General features: G+C 39.8%; 1 protein-coding gene across 1 annotated transcript in view; it reads left to right on the top strand.

Annotated features, from left to right (window-relative positions):
• Positions 1–19,078, top strand: part of CSMD3 (CUB and Sushi multiple domains 3) — a 1,619,578-nt gene that overhangs the window by 333,936 nt on the left and 1,266,564 nt on the right. Inside the window, exon 3 of the mRNA XM_082258441.1 lies at positions 11,830–11,942. Within this exon, the coding sequence (XP_082114567.1) occupies positions 11,830–11,942 (113 nt within the window). The remainder of the gene's footprint in view (positions 1–11,829; positions 11,943–19,078) is intronic.

The raw sequence follows: 19,078 nt of genomic DNA, 5'->3' as shown, positions 1-19,078 counted from the left end.
TCGGCTCTGTCCCATGAAACAACGTAACTGTACGTCGCTTCGAGGGACCGCTAGAGGGGGCACGCACACGCACCCATTTGCCACATGGGAAGCCGATCAGCGGGTCCGGTGCCCGCGATTGACACTGGGCACCCGCAATTGCTCCTCGTGGAGACAGAATGGCAGCCTGCCGTTGTTAACATGGCAGACCGCTGTTCTGTCAGTTATGAACACAGGGATCCTGTGTTCCTCTTATTTAGGAACACAGGTCTCTGTGTTCATGCAGAAAGCCCACCCCCCCACAGTTAGAAAGCACCCCCTATGAACACGTTTAATCCTTTAATTGCCCCTGGTGTTAACCTCTTCCCTGCCAGTTTCATTAATACAGTACCAGTGCATATTTTTAGAACTGATTACTGTAGTAATGTCACTGGTCCCCCCAAAAGTGTCAAAAATTTCAGTTAGGTGTCCGATCTGCCAGCTGCAATGTCGCAGTCCTGCTAAAAATCATCACCATTACTAGTAAAAAAAGAAGAAAAAAAAAGGACATAAATCTTATCCCTAGTTTGTAGACGCGATAACTTTTGCGCAAACCAATCAATATACACCTATTGGGAATTTTTATACCAACAAATATGTGGCAGAATACAAATTGGCCTGAAATGATGAACAAAATTGGATTTTTACAATATTTTTTGTTGGGAATGTTATATAGCGGAAAGTAAAAAATATAGTTTTTTTTTCAGAATTGTTGCTCTTTTTTTGTTTATAGCACAAAAAATAAAAATCGCATAGGTGATCAAATACCACCAAAAGAAAGCTCTATTTGTGGGAAAAAAAGGACATTGATTTTATTTAGGTACAGCGTCACACGACCATGCAATTGTCAGTTAAAATAACACAGTGCTGTATCGCAAAAAATGGCCTGGTCATTAAAGGGGTAAATCCTTCTGGTCCAGAAGAGGTTAAAAACGTTATTGAAACCACAGGGGACCAAGTTCATACAGCACTTGGTCCCATTCAGATCCATGATGTGGTTAGTGGTTAAAAGTAATATTTTATTTCTTTCTGTGCTAACTGTAGCTCCACCCTAAGCTGATGCCCAATTTCTGGATATTCTTTTAGGAAGTTACAGCCAGCACTATAGTCACTGCTCCATCTCTTAGGTTCTCACTGCCAAACATAATATTAAAATGGAGGCTTACAGTACATTGCTCATTTGGGACAATTGAATGCCTTCCCCCAATAGGACTTGCTCATCTTGCTGCACCTGCAACACCCCAGAGAGCCAGCTAAAAAGAAAAAGACACACGGGGAAATACCACCTGAGGGAGCAACTTGCTGCTGCCTTTCATTTTCAGTGGTTGCATGTGACAATAATGCAAAACAGAGAGGTGAAGCCGCTCAGGTGTGTGTCTCAAACCTGGTGCAGGTCGGATCCGTCATCCAGAAACATGTAGAGGTTTGAAAAGTAAGACCGCACTCTGGTTGAAAATTTGTTGAAATCAAAATTTGTATCCTTTATTCCTCAAGGTAAAAGCAGACAGACAGTGTACAAGCAGACGTGTTAGGTTGACGCGTTTCACAACATTCCCAGTCGCTTACTCATAACCACACTGTGGTTATGAGTAAGCGACTGGGAATGTCGTGAAACGCATCAACCTAACACGTCTGCTTGTACACTGTCTGTCTGCTTTTACCTTGAGGAATAAAGGATACAAATTTTGATTTCAACAAATTTTCAACCAGAGTGCGGTCTTACTTTTAAAACCTCTACATGCATGTGACAATAATGCAAACAGCTTCTTGCCAGAGAGGTTGCTGAAGGAGAGAAAAAAACAGGCACTTTCAGGCAACTCTACATACCATACCAGCAGCAGGTGGTTGGATAACAGTGAATAATGCTCAGATAAGCTGTGAGTGTTCCCTCCAAGCACCTGCCTCCTGCTGCACTACACTCCTTGCTGTAAACCCAACTGATGTTGCTCGCATCAAAGTCTGTGCAGTTCCCTGGAAGTCCCTGTTTACTAATAAAAGCTATCCGGATTACAGAGAGTCTTCATTAGCATTGCTTTGTTACTGCATTTCTAAAGCGGTGGATTTGTCAACACTGGTGAAGCTGTGTGATCGATCTGCCTGCTGATTGATCATACCTCCGGCTTATATACTACCTGACCTTATATATACTACCTGACCTCTCCCCCTGCTTTTGTGAAGATAGTGCTCATCTCCAGCTTGTTCCTGCTACCAGAAACCAGCACTTTCATTCACATCTAATTAATTAGTTGCCTACTTGTGAGCAGCGCTGTCAGTCAGTGTGTTCATTAACCACAGGATAGATCGGACTATATGTTTAGTTTTTTTTTTATTTTGTAGTAAAACGTAGTTTTTAACTTAGTTTTTTGTTTTGTTTTGTTTTTTACTTTTAGTCCCTTTTTTCCTGTTGCTATTGTCTGTTTTGCAGTATGTCTTGTAAATATTTACTGCACTGTTTTTCTTTTTATTTCGATGTAGCACCCTCCTAGGTAGGTACTAGGTAAATGTTTTGTGTAAATGATAGGTGCGCTAAACAATAAGATGTCAACAATGTGATATATGAATAATGACAAAATACACAATGTAACATAAAAGTGATAAGGTGAAATCAAAGTGACAATATTGAAAGTCCACAACTCGACCAAGTGTCATGAATAAACTCGTGACCTTGGAAATTATGCGTGCAATAACTCATCAATGCCGTGTATTCAAAAAAAGTCCATGAAGTTCCACCAAATGATAAGACTATTGAAAAGTGCACTATATATTCCGGTGCTCAAATGTGATGAAAGGTCCCACCACCAACACAATATCCTCCTTACCAGATATAAAAATTGGAAGGCAAAACTCTATATTCCCAACAATATAGAGTTTTGCCTTCCAATTTTTATATCTGGTAAGGAGGATATTGTGTTGGTGGTGGGACCTTTCATCACATTTGAGCACCGGAATATATAGTGCACTTTTCAATAGTCTTATCATTTGGTGGAACTTCATGGACTTTTTTTGAATACACGGCATTGATGAGTTATTGCACGCATAATTTCCAAGGTCACGAGTTTATTCATGACACTTGGTCGAGTTGTGGACTTTCAATATTGTCACTTTGATTTCACCTTATCACTTTTATGTTACATTGTGTATTTTGTCATTATTCATATATCACATTGTTGACATCTTATTGTTTAGCGCACCTATCATTTACACAAAACATTTCACTGAAACACAGTTCAGGTAGCAGCTTTCATTTATTTACCAGCGCACCCCCATTCACACTTAGGTACTAGGTAAATGCATAGAGTGACTCTTTCTGCTTATTAGGAGAGCCTGATCTGTCAGCTTGGCCTGTCACATGTTCTCAGGTGTGATTCATTGAGTCTCCCCACTGTATCCAATAAGGGAGCTTGTTGGACAGTGTAGGAAACCTAACCAGTAGCACGCCAGGGTTTATGACTGTCCCAGTGGGCGGGCATTGTTGCAATGCATCCTGGGATTGGGAATAAACCCAGTGGGGGGATGTGACAGGGTGTCTTTTGGCGGGAGCAAAGTCCCAGGAGGAGGTAGACGGCTGTCTCTCCTCCTGCAGAGTGAGGAAGGTGGGCCAGGTGGTCGGCCTAGGGACCAGGAGTGGAGTTGGGCTGCAGAGGATCCAGTGTGCTGACCAGTGGAGCTGTTGGGCAGAGGACTTTGGGAAATACAGTACCGTGAGTACTGAGGGATCTGCCTAAGGGTCTGCCTAAGAGAGTGGACCACTCCAGAGAAGTCAGGGGATCAAGGACCCAGCTCACTCAGAGTGTTACAGTAAAGGGGGTGCCAAGTAGTGAAACCCTGAAGATAGTGAAAAAGAGGGCGCCAGGAAGGGCCCTGAAGTTGTTCAGCAGTACAGTCTACCTCAGAGTACAGCTTTCCTCAGGATAGAGTTTACCTCAGGAAGCTTAAGCAAAACCTTTCACAGCCGGTGGCGGAGTGGAGCAGTGGCCTAGCCATGACTAGCTCAATTTCAGTGTATTCAGGGTTACTCAGCGTTACTCAGCGTTACTCAGCGTTACTCAGCGTTACTCAGCGTTACTCAGCGTTACTCAGCGTTAACCAGCGTTAACCAGCATTTATTCGGGTTGTCCCAGCCTATTGTGCATAGTTCTATTCAGTTGGGGTATCCAACTCATCCCTTCTCCTATCCAAGTTCCAAGTGGAACATGGAAGCCAAAGATGCTGGACTGATTCTTGTCTGAGGTGGAACACTTGGGAAAAGGCCAGAATGTTCTATTGTTGCTAATGGTAACCCAGGGGAACCCGTAACCAGCAGCTCCCTTTGTAGTAGTACTACATCAATAAAATGACATTTAAAAAAAACAACCAGTTACATTTCTGAATGGTCAAATGTCCTTAAAAGAATTTTGCCTCTCTGATGGGCTACCATAGATAAAATTCTGTTACGTTCCTGTCTGGTCATGGCAGCAATTGTTACAGGCATTTTTTTTAAAGGTCAGCATTAAAATAGATAATTCTGTGAATAGTGATTCTTTGTGTTAAAACATAATGTAATTGCAGATAAAGTAGAATTTTTTTTTTTTATGTCATACATGTAGTTGTAAGATTTTCAGCACATTTTCTTGTCCCTTACCTTTATTTTCTAACCCAAGCATCCCTAGAAGTTCTGTACACATTCTATTTATAATTCATTGTTTTCCAAAAGCAAAACATCAGTTTAGCAAGAGGTGTAGGGGAAGGAGGGCAAGGAAAGGAAAAAAGAAACACTGTTTTCATAGTAGAAAAAAGAATGCTAAAACTTGACTTTGTCTGCAAGAATTAAGATGTAAATTAGCAACACTGCTAAGTGGTATGGTAACATCCGCTGTACTTACACCTCCATTCACAGATGAATTCACATGTCTGTCTGTGTCACAAAAACAATGTTTTCTTACAAAAACAAAAGAGAAAACAAATTAGCTGTGCTAGAAGCCATTTGAATGTGGGAGTCCATTCTTCCAGGGCAAAATGACAAAAGTAAATCATGCAGATGTGCAGTGGGAGCACACATACAAATTAGAAGGTTACACCAGAGAAGAAAACCAGTTTAAGCCATTTATGTTGAACATCTAAACTGTATACATAACGAATATGATATCATGTTTGGGACAAGACTACAGTCTAAGCAAAAGCATTGCACAAATCTGTGTCAAATTAAAATGTGGCAGCATATGGCAATAGTTAAAATATATGTAACACCAAAACCTTTTTTTTTCAGTATCAGAGTATGGGAGGGTTAAGACACATATCAAGTTATTCTTTTCTGCCTGTGTCCTACTGGGAGATTTCTCTTCACCTCCTGTCCTGGAGATGCAATGGAAAAAGGGAAATATTCTCCCCAAAGTGAATTAAATTCCCATCTTAGAAAAGAATATATCGGATGACTTTCCCTTATGTTTTGCTTTTGTCCACTCACTTTTTTATCTTGTTAACAATGGTCACCAGGACAAACCATGAGAATGCACTCTGAAGGCCTGGCTTACCGTGCTGGACCTTAAGAGCCCATGCCGCAAGCAGGCGGCTCCTGCGCACATGTGCAGGGAGTGACGTCCTCACGACTCCAGGCCACTCATAGCGCAACCCGGAAGAAACACCGGGGAAGATGTCAGCTGTCTCAGCGGTGAGTGGGCGCCACTGGAAGGGCTTTGTTCTAAGGTAAGTATTTCATAATGAGCTAGTACAGGCGGTCCCCGGGTTACAAAAAGGATAGGGTCTGTAGGTTTGTTCTTAAGTCAAATTTGTTTGTAAGTCGGAACAGATACATTTTTGAAGGGTAGCTCCAGCCAAAATAATATTTTTTAAGTTTTTTGGATTATATAGGGAAGGGTTACCACCCCTGTACAATTTGTTTTGCTTTCTGCTTCCCTGTTCAGAAGATTTCACCTCACTTTCTGTCCCTATGACAATTGGATTTTGAAAATTTTGGGCTGTTGCGGAAACAAGGATTATTGATGAATCTTCAGTAGACACCTTTTTCCCATGAGAACTCTTACAGGAGTGAATTTCCCTTCCTAGGTGTAGATTTCTCCTCACTTCCTGTTGTCTCCCTCTGTTTGTAAGTAGGAGTCATTTGTAAGTCGGATGTTTGGTACCCGGGGACCATCTGTATGCGATACATACTAACTCATTATGCCTTTGTGTTACAGGTTTGTTTTTTTTTTGTCCAGGGGTTTACAACCTCTTTAACCCCTTCCGGACTGCCCACCGCACATTTACTGTGGCAGGGTGGCTCAGTTGTGCGAAAACAACGTACCTGTATGTTGCTTCCTCTTCCTGGTCTAGGGCACACCCTCGCCACCAAAGACCCGCTCCTGCTGCGATTGCACACAGCGGGAGCCAATCAGCAGGTCCAGCAGATGCAATGTCCGCCGGGACTAGCTGATCGTTCCTGAGAGAGGCAGAATGGCGGTCTGCCTATGTAAACAAGGCGGATCGTCCATTCTGTCAGCGGAGAAGATAGATATCTTGTGTTCCTGCTAAACAGGAACATGGATCTCTGTCTTCTCCCAGTCAGACCATTCCTCACACAGTTAGCAAGAACGACCTAGGGACACATTTAACCCTTTGATTGCCCCTGATGTTAACCCCTTCCATGCCAGTGTCATTAGTATAGCGAGAGTGCAAATTTTTAGCATTAATCATTGTAATAATGTCATTAGTCCCCCATAAAAGTGTCAGTTAGGTGTGCGATTTGTTAGCCGCAATGTCGCAGTCCCACTAAAAATTGCTGAACACCGTCATTACTAGTAAAAAATAAATAAATAAATAAAAATGCCATAAAAATATCTCATAGTTTGTAGCTCCCCATATTGTTCTTGATTTTGGTTTACAATAAAATAGGATTTGAATTAGAACCTTTTATGAATTCAACATCCTTTATCTCTACCCCTCTCTATCTATCTATCTATCTATCTATCTATCTATCTATCTATCTATCTATCTATCTATCTATCTATCTATCTATTGATAGATAGATAGATAGATAGATAGATAGATAGATAGATAGATAGATAGATAGATAGATAGATAGATAGAATAGATCATTGTTAATTAACATAATTAATGTTATCATAGTTTCTAGTTTATTTATTTATAAAGATGGTTTACTCTAATAACTCTATTAAGGTCCCTAATAGAGGTTAAAGTGAATCTTAACCACAAAACAAAAATGTTATATTTTGCAGCGTACCACTCTTTAGATGTGTTGGCTGAATTTTTTTTCTTTGTCAGTTTTCTTTTCCTATATTTTATATATAAAATATAAAATATAAAACAAAATATAAATGTATTACTTTTACTATCTGTGGGGTAGTAACAGTAACACATTTCCTGTCCTAGGATGGCAGTACTTACTCTTCCTTCTATATTTGGAGAAAAAACAAGACTACACAATGCCAACCCCCCCCCCCACACACCCACAACCCGCCACCCACCACCCATTATTAATAACATAGAGGGGCATAGTTCTGTATCCCTCAGTGAAAAAAGTAATTGATAGCAGCCAGGACAGGCAGAGATAACATCTATTTTGGCAAGATCATTTTTTTAAACTTACTAAAAATATATCACAAACATGCTTTCAATGATAAATTTACCAGAACTAACGTTACAGATGTACACTTAAATACACTTTAACTTAGGTGAAAGCTGAAGAGAGCTTTTACTCTTGAAATGTTGGTTTAGGTTTCCTTTGGTGTGCCACATACAAATTTGGATTTACTTCTAAGTGAGTCAATGACCAGAGGACACCATGCAGGCAGTATACCCTGAGAAGTCTGCTTGTTTTCCATAAAACAGGACAATGGGTGACCATCAGCCTGCATATTTTAAAATTATTTTTGCAATATTAACTCTCACATTTCCGTAGTTACAGGCTCAACTGTTGCAATCAACCTTAAAATAATTGAATCACCCGGTAGAACAATAGTGTTCATAATTTGTGTTTATTAAAGTGGGTAACAAACTGGGTAAACTTCCTATTTTATTGAATTTTCTTGCAGCCAGTATTTGTTCACCGACAGACTCTTGTAATTGTGTTGCCGTCTCAAGATGCAGCAAATAGCATTTCAGTTGTCTAAAACAAATGGCAACAATTAATTTAGCATGACAAATTAGCTGAAAATGTTGATAAATTCCACCTGTTGTGTTCAGAGGTAACAGTTGTTGAGATGATATATAACATATCTTTCAGTGTGGCAAAACACTGAAATGATATACTATGAAAATAAACATTGGTTCGCTAGTTCCCTACAAGGAATTCCTTTTTTTTTTTGTGTAAATGCTAAATATTTATTGTATACAGAGATTAAATAAAACTTTTCCTGGGATGATCATAGAGGCTGCCATCGCTGACTTCTCATTCTAAAAATGCCAGTTGCCAGGCTGGTATGCTGACCCTTTTGGCTTTAATTATTTGAGTCACTAATTCAGAAAATGTGTGTAGATAAGACCTATGACTTTCTGTATTTACATATTTGTTTCCAGTCAATAAACACATGGAAGCCCCTGGCCAGCATCCAGACAACTTGCCTTTTCTGAAGAAGGCCATCAATGGAAGCTCCCATATTTCTTTTGGGAAAGATTTATTTTAACATGTTTTTTTCCCTCATGATGTCACAACTCTTTAGTAATTACTAGATAGCAGCTGTGAAACTCTGTGTAAAAATTGGCTTAATGTTCTGAAGAAGCAGGACTGCAGAGTGTGTCTGTTCTGGATCTCTCCTTTCCCAAATGGCTGGAATTATTATTATTTTTTTTTTTTTTAGTTGACAGCTTACTGAGCTTAATTATATTAGTGAACTGTCAGTCAACTAAGATTACTTAATTTTTTGGCAGGTATGGTGTACCAGTACTTGGGGAGAAAAAAACTGATGTAATGTGAAGTCAAGGGGGAGTAGTACAGTTAAGAGAGAAACCCTGTTTTGCTCTTTCTCATTGGCTGGCCTATGATGTTAAACCATGAGCTGCTTTGTCTTCCAAAATCTCTTCCCTTCACATTTCTTAATGTATCTCTTAAAAAGCACACTGTGTATTTGTATATTTAGTATTGGTTCATATAGTGACATATTTTTCTTATATAATAGCAAATACTTTTTAGGAATATTTCATAGTTAGCACTACCAACCATCAAGTGGTACACAAGAGGGTGTTTCACTTTAGAATTTTTACAATGATTTATTGCTCTGCTTTGAGTTTCCTGAAAAGCATGTGTAATGTGTTCTCCAATTTTGAAAGGCTCATCTCCTCTTTACAGCTGAATGAGTCAGAAGAGGAACCTGCCTCTGTCTTTGTTTAGTAGCCTAAATAGGTCCTTAAAGCAGAACTTTATCCATAATAACTTGCTTCTTGCTGGAGGCTGCCATTGTGCTGAAGCCCAGAGCCCCCAAACAGCAGTAAATCATAAAGTGGAACTAAACCCATTGATTTAATGGTTTCAAAAAACAGTTACATGCCGAAATTGCTAACTGTCACATTTGCTTGAGTCCCCAAACAAAACTGTCAAACCATCAAATGGCTGGTGTCATAACTGATCACATGTGCAGCACCATGGCAGTTGCAGCTTAAACCGCTTCTGGACCACTTCACATACATTTAATGCAGCGGGGTGGCCTCTCTGCAGGAAACCAAGTTTCTGTGCATGATTTTGCTCTTCCTGGTCTGGCGCATGCACAGTGTGGCCGGTGACTAGCTTCCACTGTGTTGGACACAGCAGAAGCCTATCAGTGGGTCCAGAGGACCCGATGATCATTTCCGAGGCAGACAGACTTATGGTCTGCCTATGTAAACAAGGCGGATTGCCCTTCTGTCACAGGAGAAGACAGCGATCTTGTGTTCTGCTAAGCTGGAACACAGATCTCTGTCTTCTTACAGTACAAGCACCCCTCCCCCACACACACACAGTTAGGAAGCACTCTCTAGGGACACATTTAACCCTTTGATTGCCCCTGATGTTAATCACTTCCCTTACAAAGCATATTATTTAGCACTGATCACTGTATTGGTGTCACTGGTCCCCAAAAAGTGTCAAAAGTGTCACTTAGTATCCTATTTATCCGCCGAAATGTGGCAGTCCCACTATAAGTCGCTGATCATCTCCATTACTAGTAAAAACAATAAATAAAAATAAAAATTCCATTAAAAAATCCATAAAAATATCTCATAGTTTGTAGACGCTATACCTTTTGTGCAAACAAATCAATATACACTTATTTGGATTAGCCTAAATTGAAGAAGAATTTAGATTTTTTTAAAAAAAATTATAGGATGTGTTTTGTTGCAGAAAGTAAAAAAAAAATATATAGTTTTTTTTCCCAAAATTGTCAGGCTTTTTTCGTTTATAGCAAAAAAATAAAAACCCAGTGGTGATCAAATACCACCAAAAGAAAGCTCTATTTGTGGGGAAAAAGGACATCAATTGTATTTGAGTACAGTGTCGCATGAATGCACAATTGTCAGTTAAAGTAACACAGTTGTGTATCACAAAAAATGGCCTGGTCATGAAGGGGGTAAATCTTCTGGGGCTGAAGTGGTTAAACAGAAGCAGCTTCCTTGGTTGTAAAGGATAGGAGGGTTTTATTCTGCATTAAGGCTGTCAGCAGATCAGCCTCTACAAACTCAGCAGTGCCTAAAAATGCCTAAAATGATAGGGCAACTGAGCATGTGCAGAGCAGGGTGAGATAGCGTATTACTGGATTTAAAACAGTATAGGCACTTCTTTTTAACTACTTAAGCCCCGGAAGATTTTACCCCCTTCCTGACCAGGGCCTATTTTGTGATTCGGCACTGCGTGACTTTAACAGACAATTGCGCGGTCGTGCGACGCTGTACGTAAATGAATTTGATGTCCTTTTTTTCCCACAAACAGAGCTTTCTTTTGGTGGTATTTGATCACCTGTGAGATTTTTTGATCATGTGCTGTAAACAAAAAAAGAGCGTAAATTTTGCAAAAATAACAATATTTTTCACATTTTTTATATGAAATTCCCAAAACAAAATGTAAAAATCAAAATTTTTTAACATTTGAGGCCAATTTGTTTTATTCTACCTATGTTTCATAAAAAAAATCGCAAAAATTGTATTTTGATTGGTTTGCGCAAAAGTTATTGCGTTTACTAACTAAGGGAAAGATTTTTGTCATTTTTGTTGTTTTTTTTTTTTTTTTTAACGAGTAATGGCGGCGATCTGCAATTTTTTTTGCGGGACTGCGACATTGCGGCGGACAGATCAGACCCTTGACTGACATTTTTGACACTTTTGGGGTTACCAGTGACATTACTGCAGTAATCAGTGCTATACATATGCACTGTTACTGTAAAAAATGACACTGGCAGTGAAGGAGTTAACTCTATTGGAGAGGGAGGGGTTAAGTGTGTTCCTAGGGGCGTGTTTCTAACTGTGATTGGCTGTGGCTACTAGTGTAAGAACAGAGATCAACGGTCCTACATAGTAGAACCGTGTGATCTCCATTCTTACACAGGGAAGAATGACAGGCGGCTTTGTTTACATTAGTCTAAGGCTTTCAACAATATAGCAACAGCCAAGTAAGCAAGCAGTGCTGGGTTTTCTTATCGGGAAGCCCAGCATGCTCTGCACTTGCTCCCTTTGCATGTTTATTTGTAAAATAAAGATATTAGGCAAGTGATGCAAAAATGTTTGTTTATCAAAAATGTTAAAAGTCTAATTCCTTTTTACAATTTCAGAACAATATAAAGAATAGCTTTTGAAATAGGTAACATTTTTGTTTTGTGTCCTAATATTTTTTTTTTTTACATATATATTTTTCAGGCTAACGGGGTTCCATCTTCCTCCTCCTGTAACAAGCACGGGGCCTGTATTTTCATTACGACTGACCAGTGACTTTGCAGTAAGCGCACATGGCTTTAAAATATATTATGAAGGTAAGAGAACAATTTTATCTGGGCAATAACTGAACTTTTTAAAGTAATGTTTCTCACGCCTTGGCTGGTATTTTATGACTGTTTTGTATTGAAAGGCCACTTGTACAATTATTTTCTAACTAGAAAAAACTGTCCCTATGCTGAAAAGTATATTTTATGAAACAAAAAAATGATGTGAGATGTAATAAAATGTGAGAATTCTGTGCTGTGTATAAAAATAAAACATAAGCCAAAAGGCAGCTAGCACATAAGTAGTATATCCAACATACAATGCAAACTTCTATAAAGGGTGTAGGGCGCAAACCATTATATCTCAATAATACTTAACCCTTTTGCTGCCAAGCCCTGTGCTCCACTTTTAAACTTAGCTGGCTAGACCGTTTTTGCAATTTTTCCATTGCTTTTTTATTTTTCCCTTACAGCTTTCAGAGTTTGTTAAAGATCCCCTTAACCATATATTTTCTGAAAGCACATGACCAGTAGAATACAAATAAAGTGCTACTGATTTTTAGGGCATGATATTTGCAAAAAATGTTTATCAAAACAATATTTTAGCTTAAAATACACTAAAATCATTATTAGCAGATTAAAAATACAGTCCATTTTACAAAATTCCTACTAGATACAAAAGCTAACCTGTATTGAGTTAATAAATGACCACTATTTACAAATTTTAGATTGCTCCTTTTTGAGAAATGGTGAAAATCGCAAATGTGCAAAAATGGAAATATCCAAATTTTTCAAAAAATGTAGAGGTTTTCATTGTTTCCTTACAGCTTTAAAGTTTGTTTAAGACCCCCAAAACCATATATTTTCTGAAAGCACATGACCAGTAGAATAAAAGGAAGGTGCTACTGATCTTTAAAGCCCCATGATATGTGCGCAAATGTTTACCAAATAATATTTTGCCAAAAATCCACTAAAAGTATTATTACCAGACACAAACACAGCAAATTTTACAAAATTCCTGCTAAATTCCTACTAAATAAAAAAGTTAAACCTATATTGAGGTAATAAATAACAATTATTTCTACATTTTAATTTGCACCTTTTTAGTGAAATGGTGAAAACTGAAGGTACGCAAAAATCTAAATAAAAACAATTTACTCTGAAGGTTACTATGGAGAGGCCGATGTAAATGGACATATGTCAGTTTACACTCACCTGCATCCGACCTGATCGGGTCCACTAAAAGCAGACGGATAGGGATCCCATCCCCCATCCATCTAGCAGATCGGATTAGATGGTATCGGCTAAAAATAGACAGGTGGTCCATTTCCATCCGACCGTCCCATAGAGAACAGCGGGCTGTGTCCATTTCTGCTCTGGTTCAGCGGAGCGGATGCAGATCCGCCATCCGCCTGCTCAGCGGGGAACAGCAGACATATCCCCCGCATGAGCATTACCCCCATAAGCAGGCGCATCTGCTTAACAGAGTCCACTCCATGTTTTTTCTTTTATTTATTATTATTTATTTCTTTTACCCTTATTTTATTTATTTTTTTGGGGGGGTCTTTAGTGAGATATCAGAGGTCTAAACACACCCCCCATATCTCTTTTTTTGAGACAGAGAAAGGAACTTAAGAAAGTCCCTTTATCTGCAGAACTTTACATGAATGAATAAGGAGTGTGTATAGAGACTCCTATCCATTCATAAATTGACAGCCTGACATAGTAAACACTTAGTTTACTATGATCAGCTGATCAGCTCTCAGTGGACTGAGAGGAGCGATCGATAGTGATTGCTGCCTAGGTCCACTGTACTACAAGGAGGGGGCTGGTAAACACAGCCCCTTCTTCACCAGAACCCACAGCCCCCCCCCCCTCAGCCTGACAGCTTGCTGGAACTTAGTGACGGTCAGCAGCTGCAGGCGACAGGAGGGGAAAGAGGGATGCAGCTGGAGCAGCAGGGAGGGATAAGGGGTGCGGGGGTCCATACGGGGGGGATAGGATTGGCAGGGTGGAAAAAATGTGATCCCCTCCAAGCCCCAGCAGCCCCTGAAGCCAACGGGAGTGGCAGAGGAGGGATGCCAGCTTCTAAAGTTAGCTGAAGGGGATTGGGTTTGCTGAGGGGGGGTCAGATCGGGTGTGGGGGGTGGGAAATCAGTACTGGGGGGAAGACGGGGGATGAAGGGGATAGGAAATGAGAGTGAGGGGAGCAGTGTTAGGAGAGCGAGAGCGGCGGGAGGTGGAGAGGCCTGGGACAGGGATGCGGCAGCATGGGGGGGTGTCACATATATGTCACATATATGTCACATATATGTATATATACTGTATATATATATATATATTAAATGACCATGAGCTTATAGTAGATGGAGAAATTAGGTTCGTACGGAGGATGGACCTAGCCGGCTGCAAGCAGTGCTGTAGGTCCGTACGCCGTATGGATCTTGCAATAAAAGGGTTAAAAGACACGTCCAAGCCTAATCACATTAAGAAAAAATAGGCATAGATGTAGTGTCTAATTAAAGTGACAATCAAAGATCAAAATAGTCCAAAGTGGGTACATGTAGAACCAAAAATAGTCCAGATGTATGAAAAAAATTAAAAATAAGTTATAATGCCGCCATTCAAGTGAAAAGAAGTGTACAGCAGTGATGTCCAAATGAATGAACTGCCACCATCAAGTGAATTACGAACTCACCAGAATGAATGGCTGCCGTTACAGCAGCAAAGATGTCTTAGGACACATGTGGACACAGTGGATTACCCCCACAGATCGCTCTGATCAGAGTCCAGCTTAGAATAAATTAGCTCACCAGGAACCTAGTTGGAATAGTGTAGTAGGTTTTATTGTACAGATGTTAAAAACAAAAAACAAAGATAAAAGCTCACATGGGCGGCCGATGGAGACCCGGGATCACACAGTGGCAAGATGTCAGTGCAAAGGGGGAGGGACACTCTGGTCAGAGCGATCTGTGGGGGTGATCCACTGTGTAATTTTCAGAGGAATTTCCACATGTAACAGCAGCCATTAATTCTGGTGAGTTCACAATTTATTTGATGGTGACAGTTTATTTGTTTGTACATTACTGCTGTACACTTCTCTTCACTGGAGTGGTGACATTATAATTTTTCATCCATCTGGACTATTTTTGGTGCTACATGTACCCACTTTAGACTATTTTGATTTATGATTGTCGCTTTAACTAGACACTACATCTATGACTCTTTTTTTTTCTCTATGAGATTAAGCTTTCACGTGTCTTTTAAAGCATTATTGAGATATAATGGTTTGGGCGCTACACCCTTTATATATTTTATTAAAACAATGCAAAAGATTTAAAGTTAAAAGTAATACCTTAGCTTAAAACTGGGGCACAGTGGTGAAAGAAAATCCCTCACTTCCCTGTCTGCAACACTGGAAACAAAGACATATTATCAGTTTAACACAGCTGTCAAGATGACATTGGGAAGCCACTAGTTTAACTGAGTCAGTTTGAAATGACAGAAACACATCTGATTTGTGTTCCAGTGTAGGAGCTGTAGGGCTTTCACTTAACTATTTTCTGTCTTTTTGAATATGAATGGTTATGTTGAATTGTCTTTCTACCCTGGGAAGATTATTTTGGGCTTGTTTTCCAGACAGCACACGCTGCCAGATATTGAGATATTGAAAATTTCATCTCAGGTCCCTGACTTAAAACAATAATAATTACCATTTTTTGAAAGTAGGGCTTAAAACTATTTAAAGGGAATCTTTAACATGGGATAGAGTGCTTGGGCATGCAGTAAATAAAGTAACATGTTTCCATTGTGTCTATCGGTGTCTGGACTAAAAAAAGGATTTTTTTTTTAGGACCCTTTCTTGCCAAGCTTCAGCATCCCATTAGGTGGGTCTATATCAGGAATCCTTAAACTATGGCCCTCCAGCTGTTGCGGAACTACACGTCACACGAGGCATTGTAAAACTCTGACATTCACAGACATGACTAGGCATGATGGGAATTGTAGTTCCTGAACAACTGGAGGACCATAGTTTGAAGACCCCAGGTCTATATGCTTCAAGGGGACTGAATAGCTTCAAGATCATGAGACCGCTGTGTATGGTTTTCTCAGTGATCACATGAACATCCATCTGCTGATCTCGCCACTCGGAAGTAATGTGTAAAACATTATTTTTTTTTACTAGCAATGGTGGCGATCAGTGACTTATAGCAGGACTGCAGGCAATCCGACACTAGCTGGCACTTTTGGCACTCTGCGGAAACCAGTGACAAAAATACAGTGATTAGTGCAAAAAATATGCACTGTCACTGTACTAATGACACTGGCTGGGAAGGGGTTAAACATCTAGGGCAATCAAAAGGTAACTGTGTGCCTAGCCAGTGTTTTTTTGTACTGTATGTGCTGCTTTCACTAAGGGAAGAGATGGATTCTAGTCCCTTTGCAGGAACACAGAATCTATTATTTCCCTCCTGTCAGAACTGATATCTGCCATGTCTACATAAACAGATCTCACTTCTTTGTGTATAACTGATGCTCAGTGGGTGCCAGAAGACATTGAGTGCCCGGAACATGCAGATCGGCTTCTGCTGTGAATATTCACAGCAGAAGCAGCCCACCAGCGGTGCGCGCTCATCCTCTGCAAATGGAAATGCAGAATCAGGTACATATATGGGATTCTGCACAGGAGAGCCACCCTGCTGCAGTAAAATAGGGCTGTCTTAAAAGGTTTTTAAAGCCTTTTTTAATCTTAATGCATTCTATACATTAAGGTAAAAAATCTTCTGAGCTGCTGGGTCCCCCTAGCCCTCCCCCGTATACTTTCCTGAGCCTGATCCCGTCCCAATGGGCACAAGAGCAGCAGCTCATTGCTGCCTTCCTTCTCTCTGGGCAGAGTGAAAGCAGCGGGAGCCATTGGCTCTCACTGCTGTCAATCAAATGATGTGATGAGGGAGAAGGGAATGGGGCCGAGCCACCTGATCTGTGTCAATAGACATAGACAGGGCAGCTCTGGAGCAAGCCACCACGAATGCCCCCATAGAAAGCTGCTTTCTATGGGGTCACTCGCCAAAGAGGAGGGGCCTGGAATAACGGCAGAGGACCTCAGAAGAGGAGGGTCGGTGCTGCTTTGTGAAAAACCATTGCACAGAGCAGGTAAGTATAACACGTTTATTATTTAAATTTGAAAAAAAAAATGTTTAATGTTATTCTAAGACCCAGATATTCTCTCAAAAAAGCATGGCTGAAAAAATTACCTTACTTGTTTTCCCTGAAGTTATTAAAAAAAAGCTTGGTTACATACCTGCTCTTACAGTAGATTACTAACTGGACAATGAAGGTATGTTATCCAAGGTCACCAGTCTACTCTCTCTCAGTCTACTCTCTCTCAGTAAGTTCCCTTTGCTAGACTGACATCACTTTGAGACACAGCGAAGCTTGTTTGGTTATAGTGCTGTAACTCCTTCTTAGTCCTGTGGCAAGAGCTTTGCATAAAACGAATATATAGCAATTAATAGAACTATCCCTGTCATTATAGTCTCTGAGACTGAAAGCTAAAGGGAAAAGCTCTAAAGTAAGGACCCTTTTTTCATGTTTTAAGTCAAGCAGGAAAGAGTAAAAACCACAATTCTTTTAAACAGAAAATCTTTATTGAGATAAAATATACGTTCATGTCACCACATCTTAGATACACACAGATATGCATAGTTAAAGTGGTTCTACATTAAGGTAAAATAAACTCCCCACTAACTGTTCTACCCATCTCCCTAAACACTTACCTGACTCCTCTCACTGTTGTCCCGGCTTCAGCACTGCTCCCTTTACTTCCTTAATGACAGAACAGGAGGTTGAGGAACTGTTCTGTGCAATATCGTTGGACAGAGCAGGTAAGTACAATCTCTGTTTTTTTTTTTTTAAGTAAAAAAAAAAGTATGATTTAGAATCTTTAATAAAAATATTTTCATTTATAATACTCAATAAGGGTGACACAGCAGTAGTTTAGAGGGGGCTAGATATTGTCAATGACAGAATAATAACAGTAGATTACAAAAGAGGGGGAGGGTTCATCTTCAGTAGCTATATGTAAAGGTCTCATACTGTGGGAGCACTGGAAGGGTGGTAGGGTAGAGAAGGGGAGGAAAAGGAATGTAAAAATGATATATGAATTAAGTGGGGAGAGGAAAAGGTCAGAGCAAGGGTAAAAGGGGTGGGGGGGGGGATTGGGTTCAGGTGGAAGGCTTTATTTTATCATGAAAAGAAACAGAGGAACCACGCTCTTATATCATAAAATACATATCACCATAGTGAATAAACAATAGTGAATAAACAAGTAAATAAATACATTTTCATTGAAATTATAGAAAATATATAAAAATTGTGAAGTCCATGTATAGATCCCACACGTGAATAACATACTCAGTGAGTATAGAAAAGGTTCCTCTCCACCAGCATGCAGGCACAGTAGGCACTCACCAGACTTAAATTGACCCCCTATTACATGGAGTCAAATTATGCATATGGGTAAATCCAAGATGTCATATATGAGATAACAGGAATGAATTCAACTAGCTGCTGTCATCCATTCAATATATGAGGACGTCAGACGTAGGCTGATGAAACTACGTTGGGAGGTGTTTGAGATATGTCCTTTCCGGTCAGCTGAAACGCAGGTGGAGCACAAACCGGTGATTCCTAAACAATACATGCTGATTCCTGTCTTCTTTGATGTAAGTGCAATACAACCTTCTTTTTTAAATAAACGGTTTAATATTCTGCACTATGAGAGTGTTCCTTCCTCTCCCTCTCTATATGGCAACACTGAAGCTTTGAATACACTATCTATATATTGAATGGATGAAAGCATTGGATGACAGTTTGAATTAATTCCTGTGACCTCATGTATGACATCTTTAATTTTGCCATATGTGTAATTTGACTCGCTGTAATAGGGGGTCAATCATGTCTGGTGAGTGCATAATGTGTCTACATGCTGGTGCAGAGGAACCTTTCCTATACTCACTGAGGACATTATTCACGTGTGGGATCTATACATGGACTTCACAATTTTGATGTATTTTCCATAATTTAAATGAAGATGTATTTATTTATTATTTTCTTAATTATTGTTTATTCTCTATGGTGATATTTGTTTTATGATATAGGAGTGAAGATCCTTTGTTTCTTTCGAT

This window comes from Pelophylax lessonae (assembly GCF_965119305.1).
Source record: "Pelophylax lessonae genome assembly, chromosome: 5".
NCBI lineage: Eukaryota > Metazoa > Chordata > Amphibia > Anura > Ranidae > Pelophylax > Pelophylax lessonae.
The sequence above is the reverse complement of the archived record's forward strand: the minus strand, read 5'-3'. Positions and strand labels throughout refer to the sequence as shown.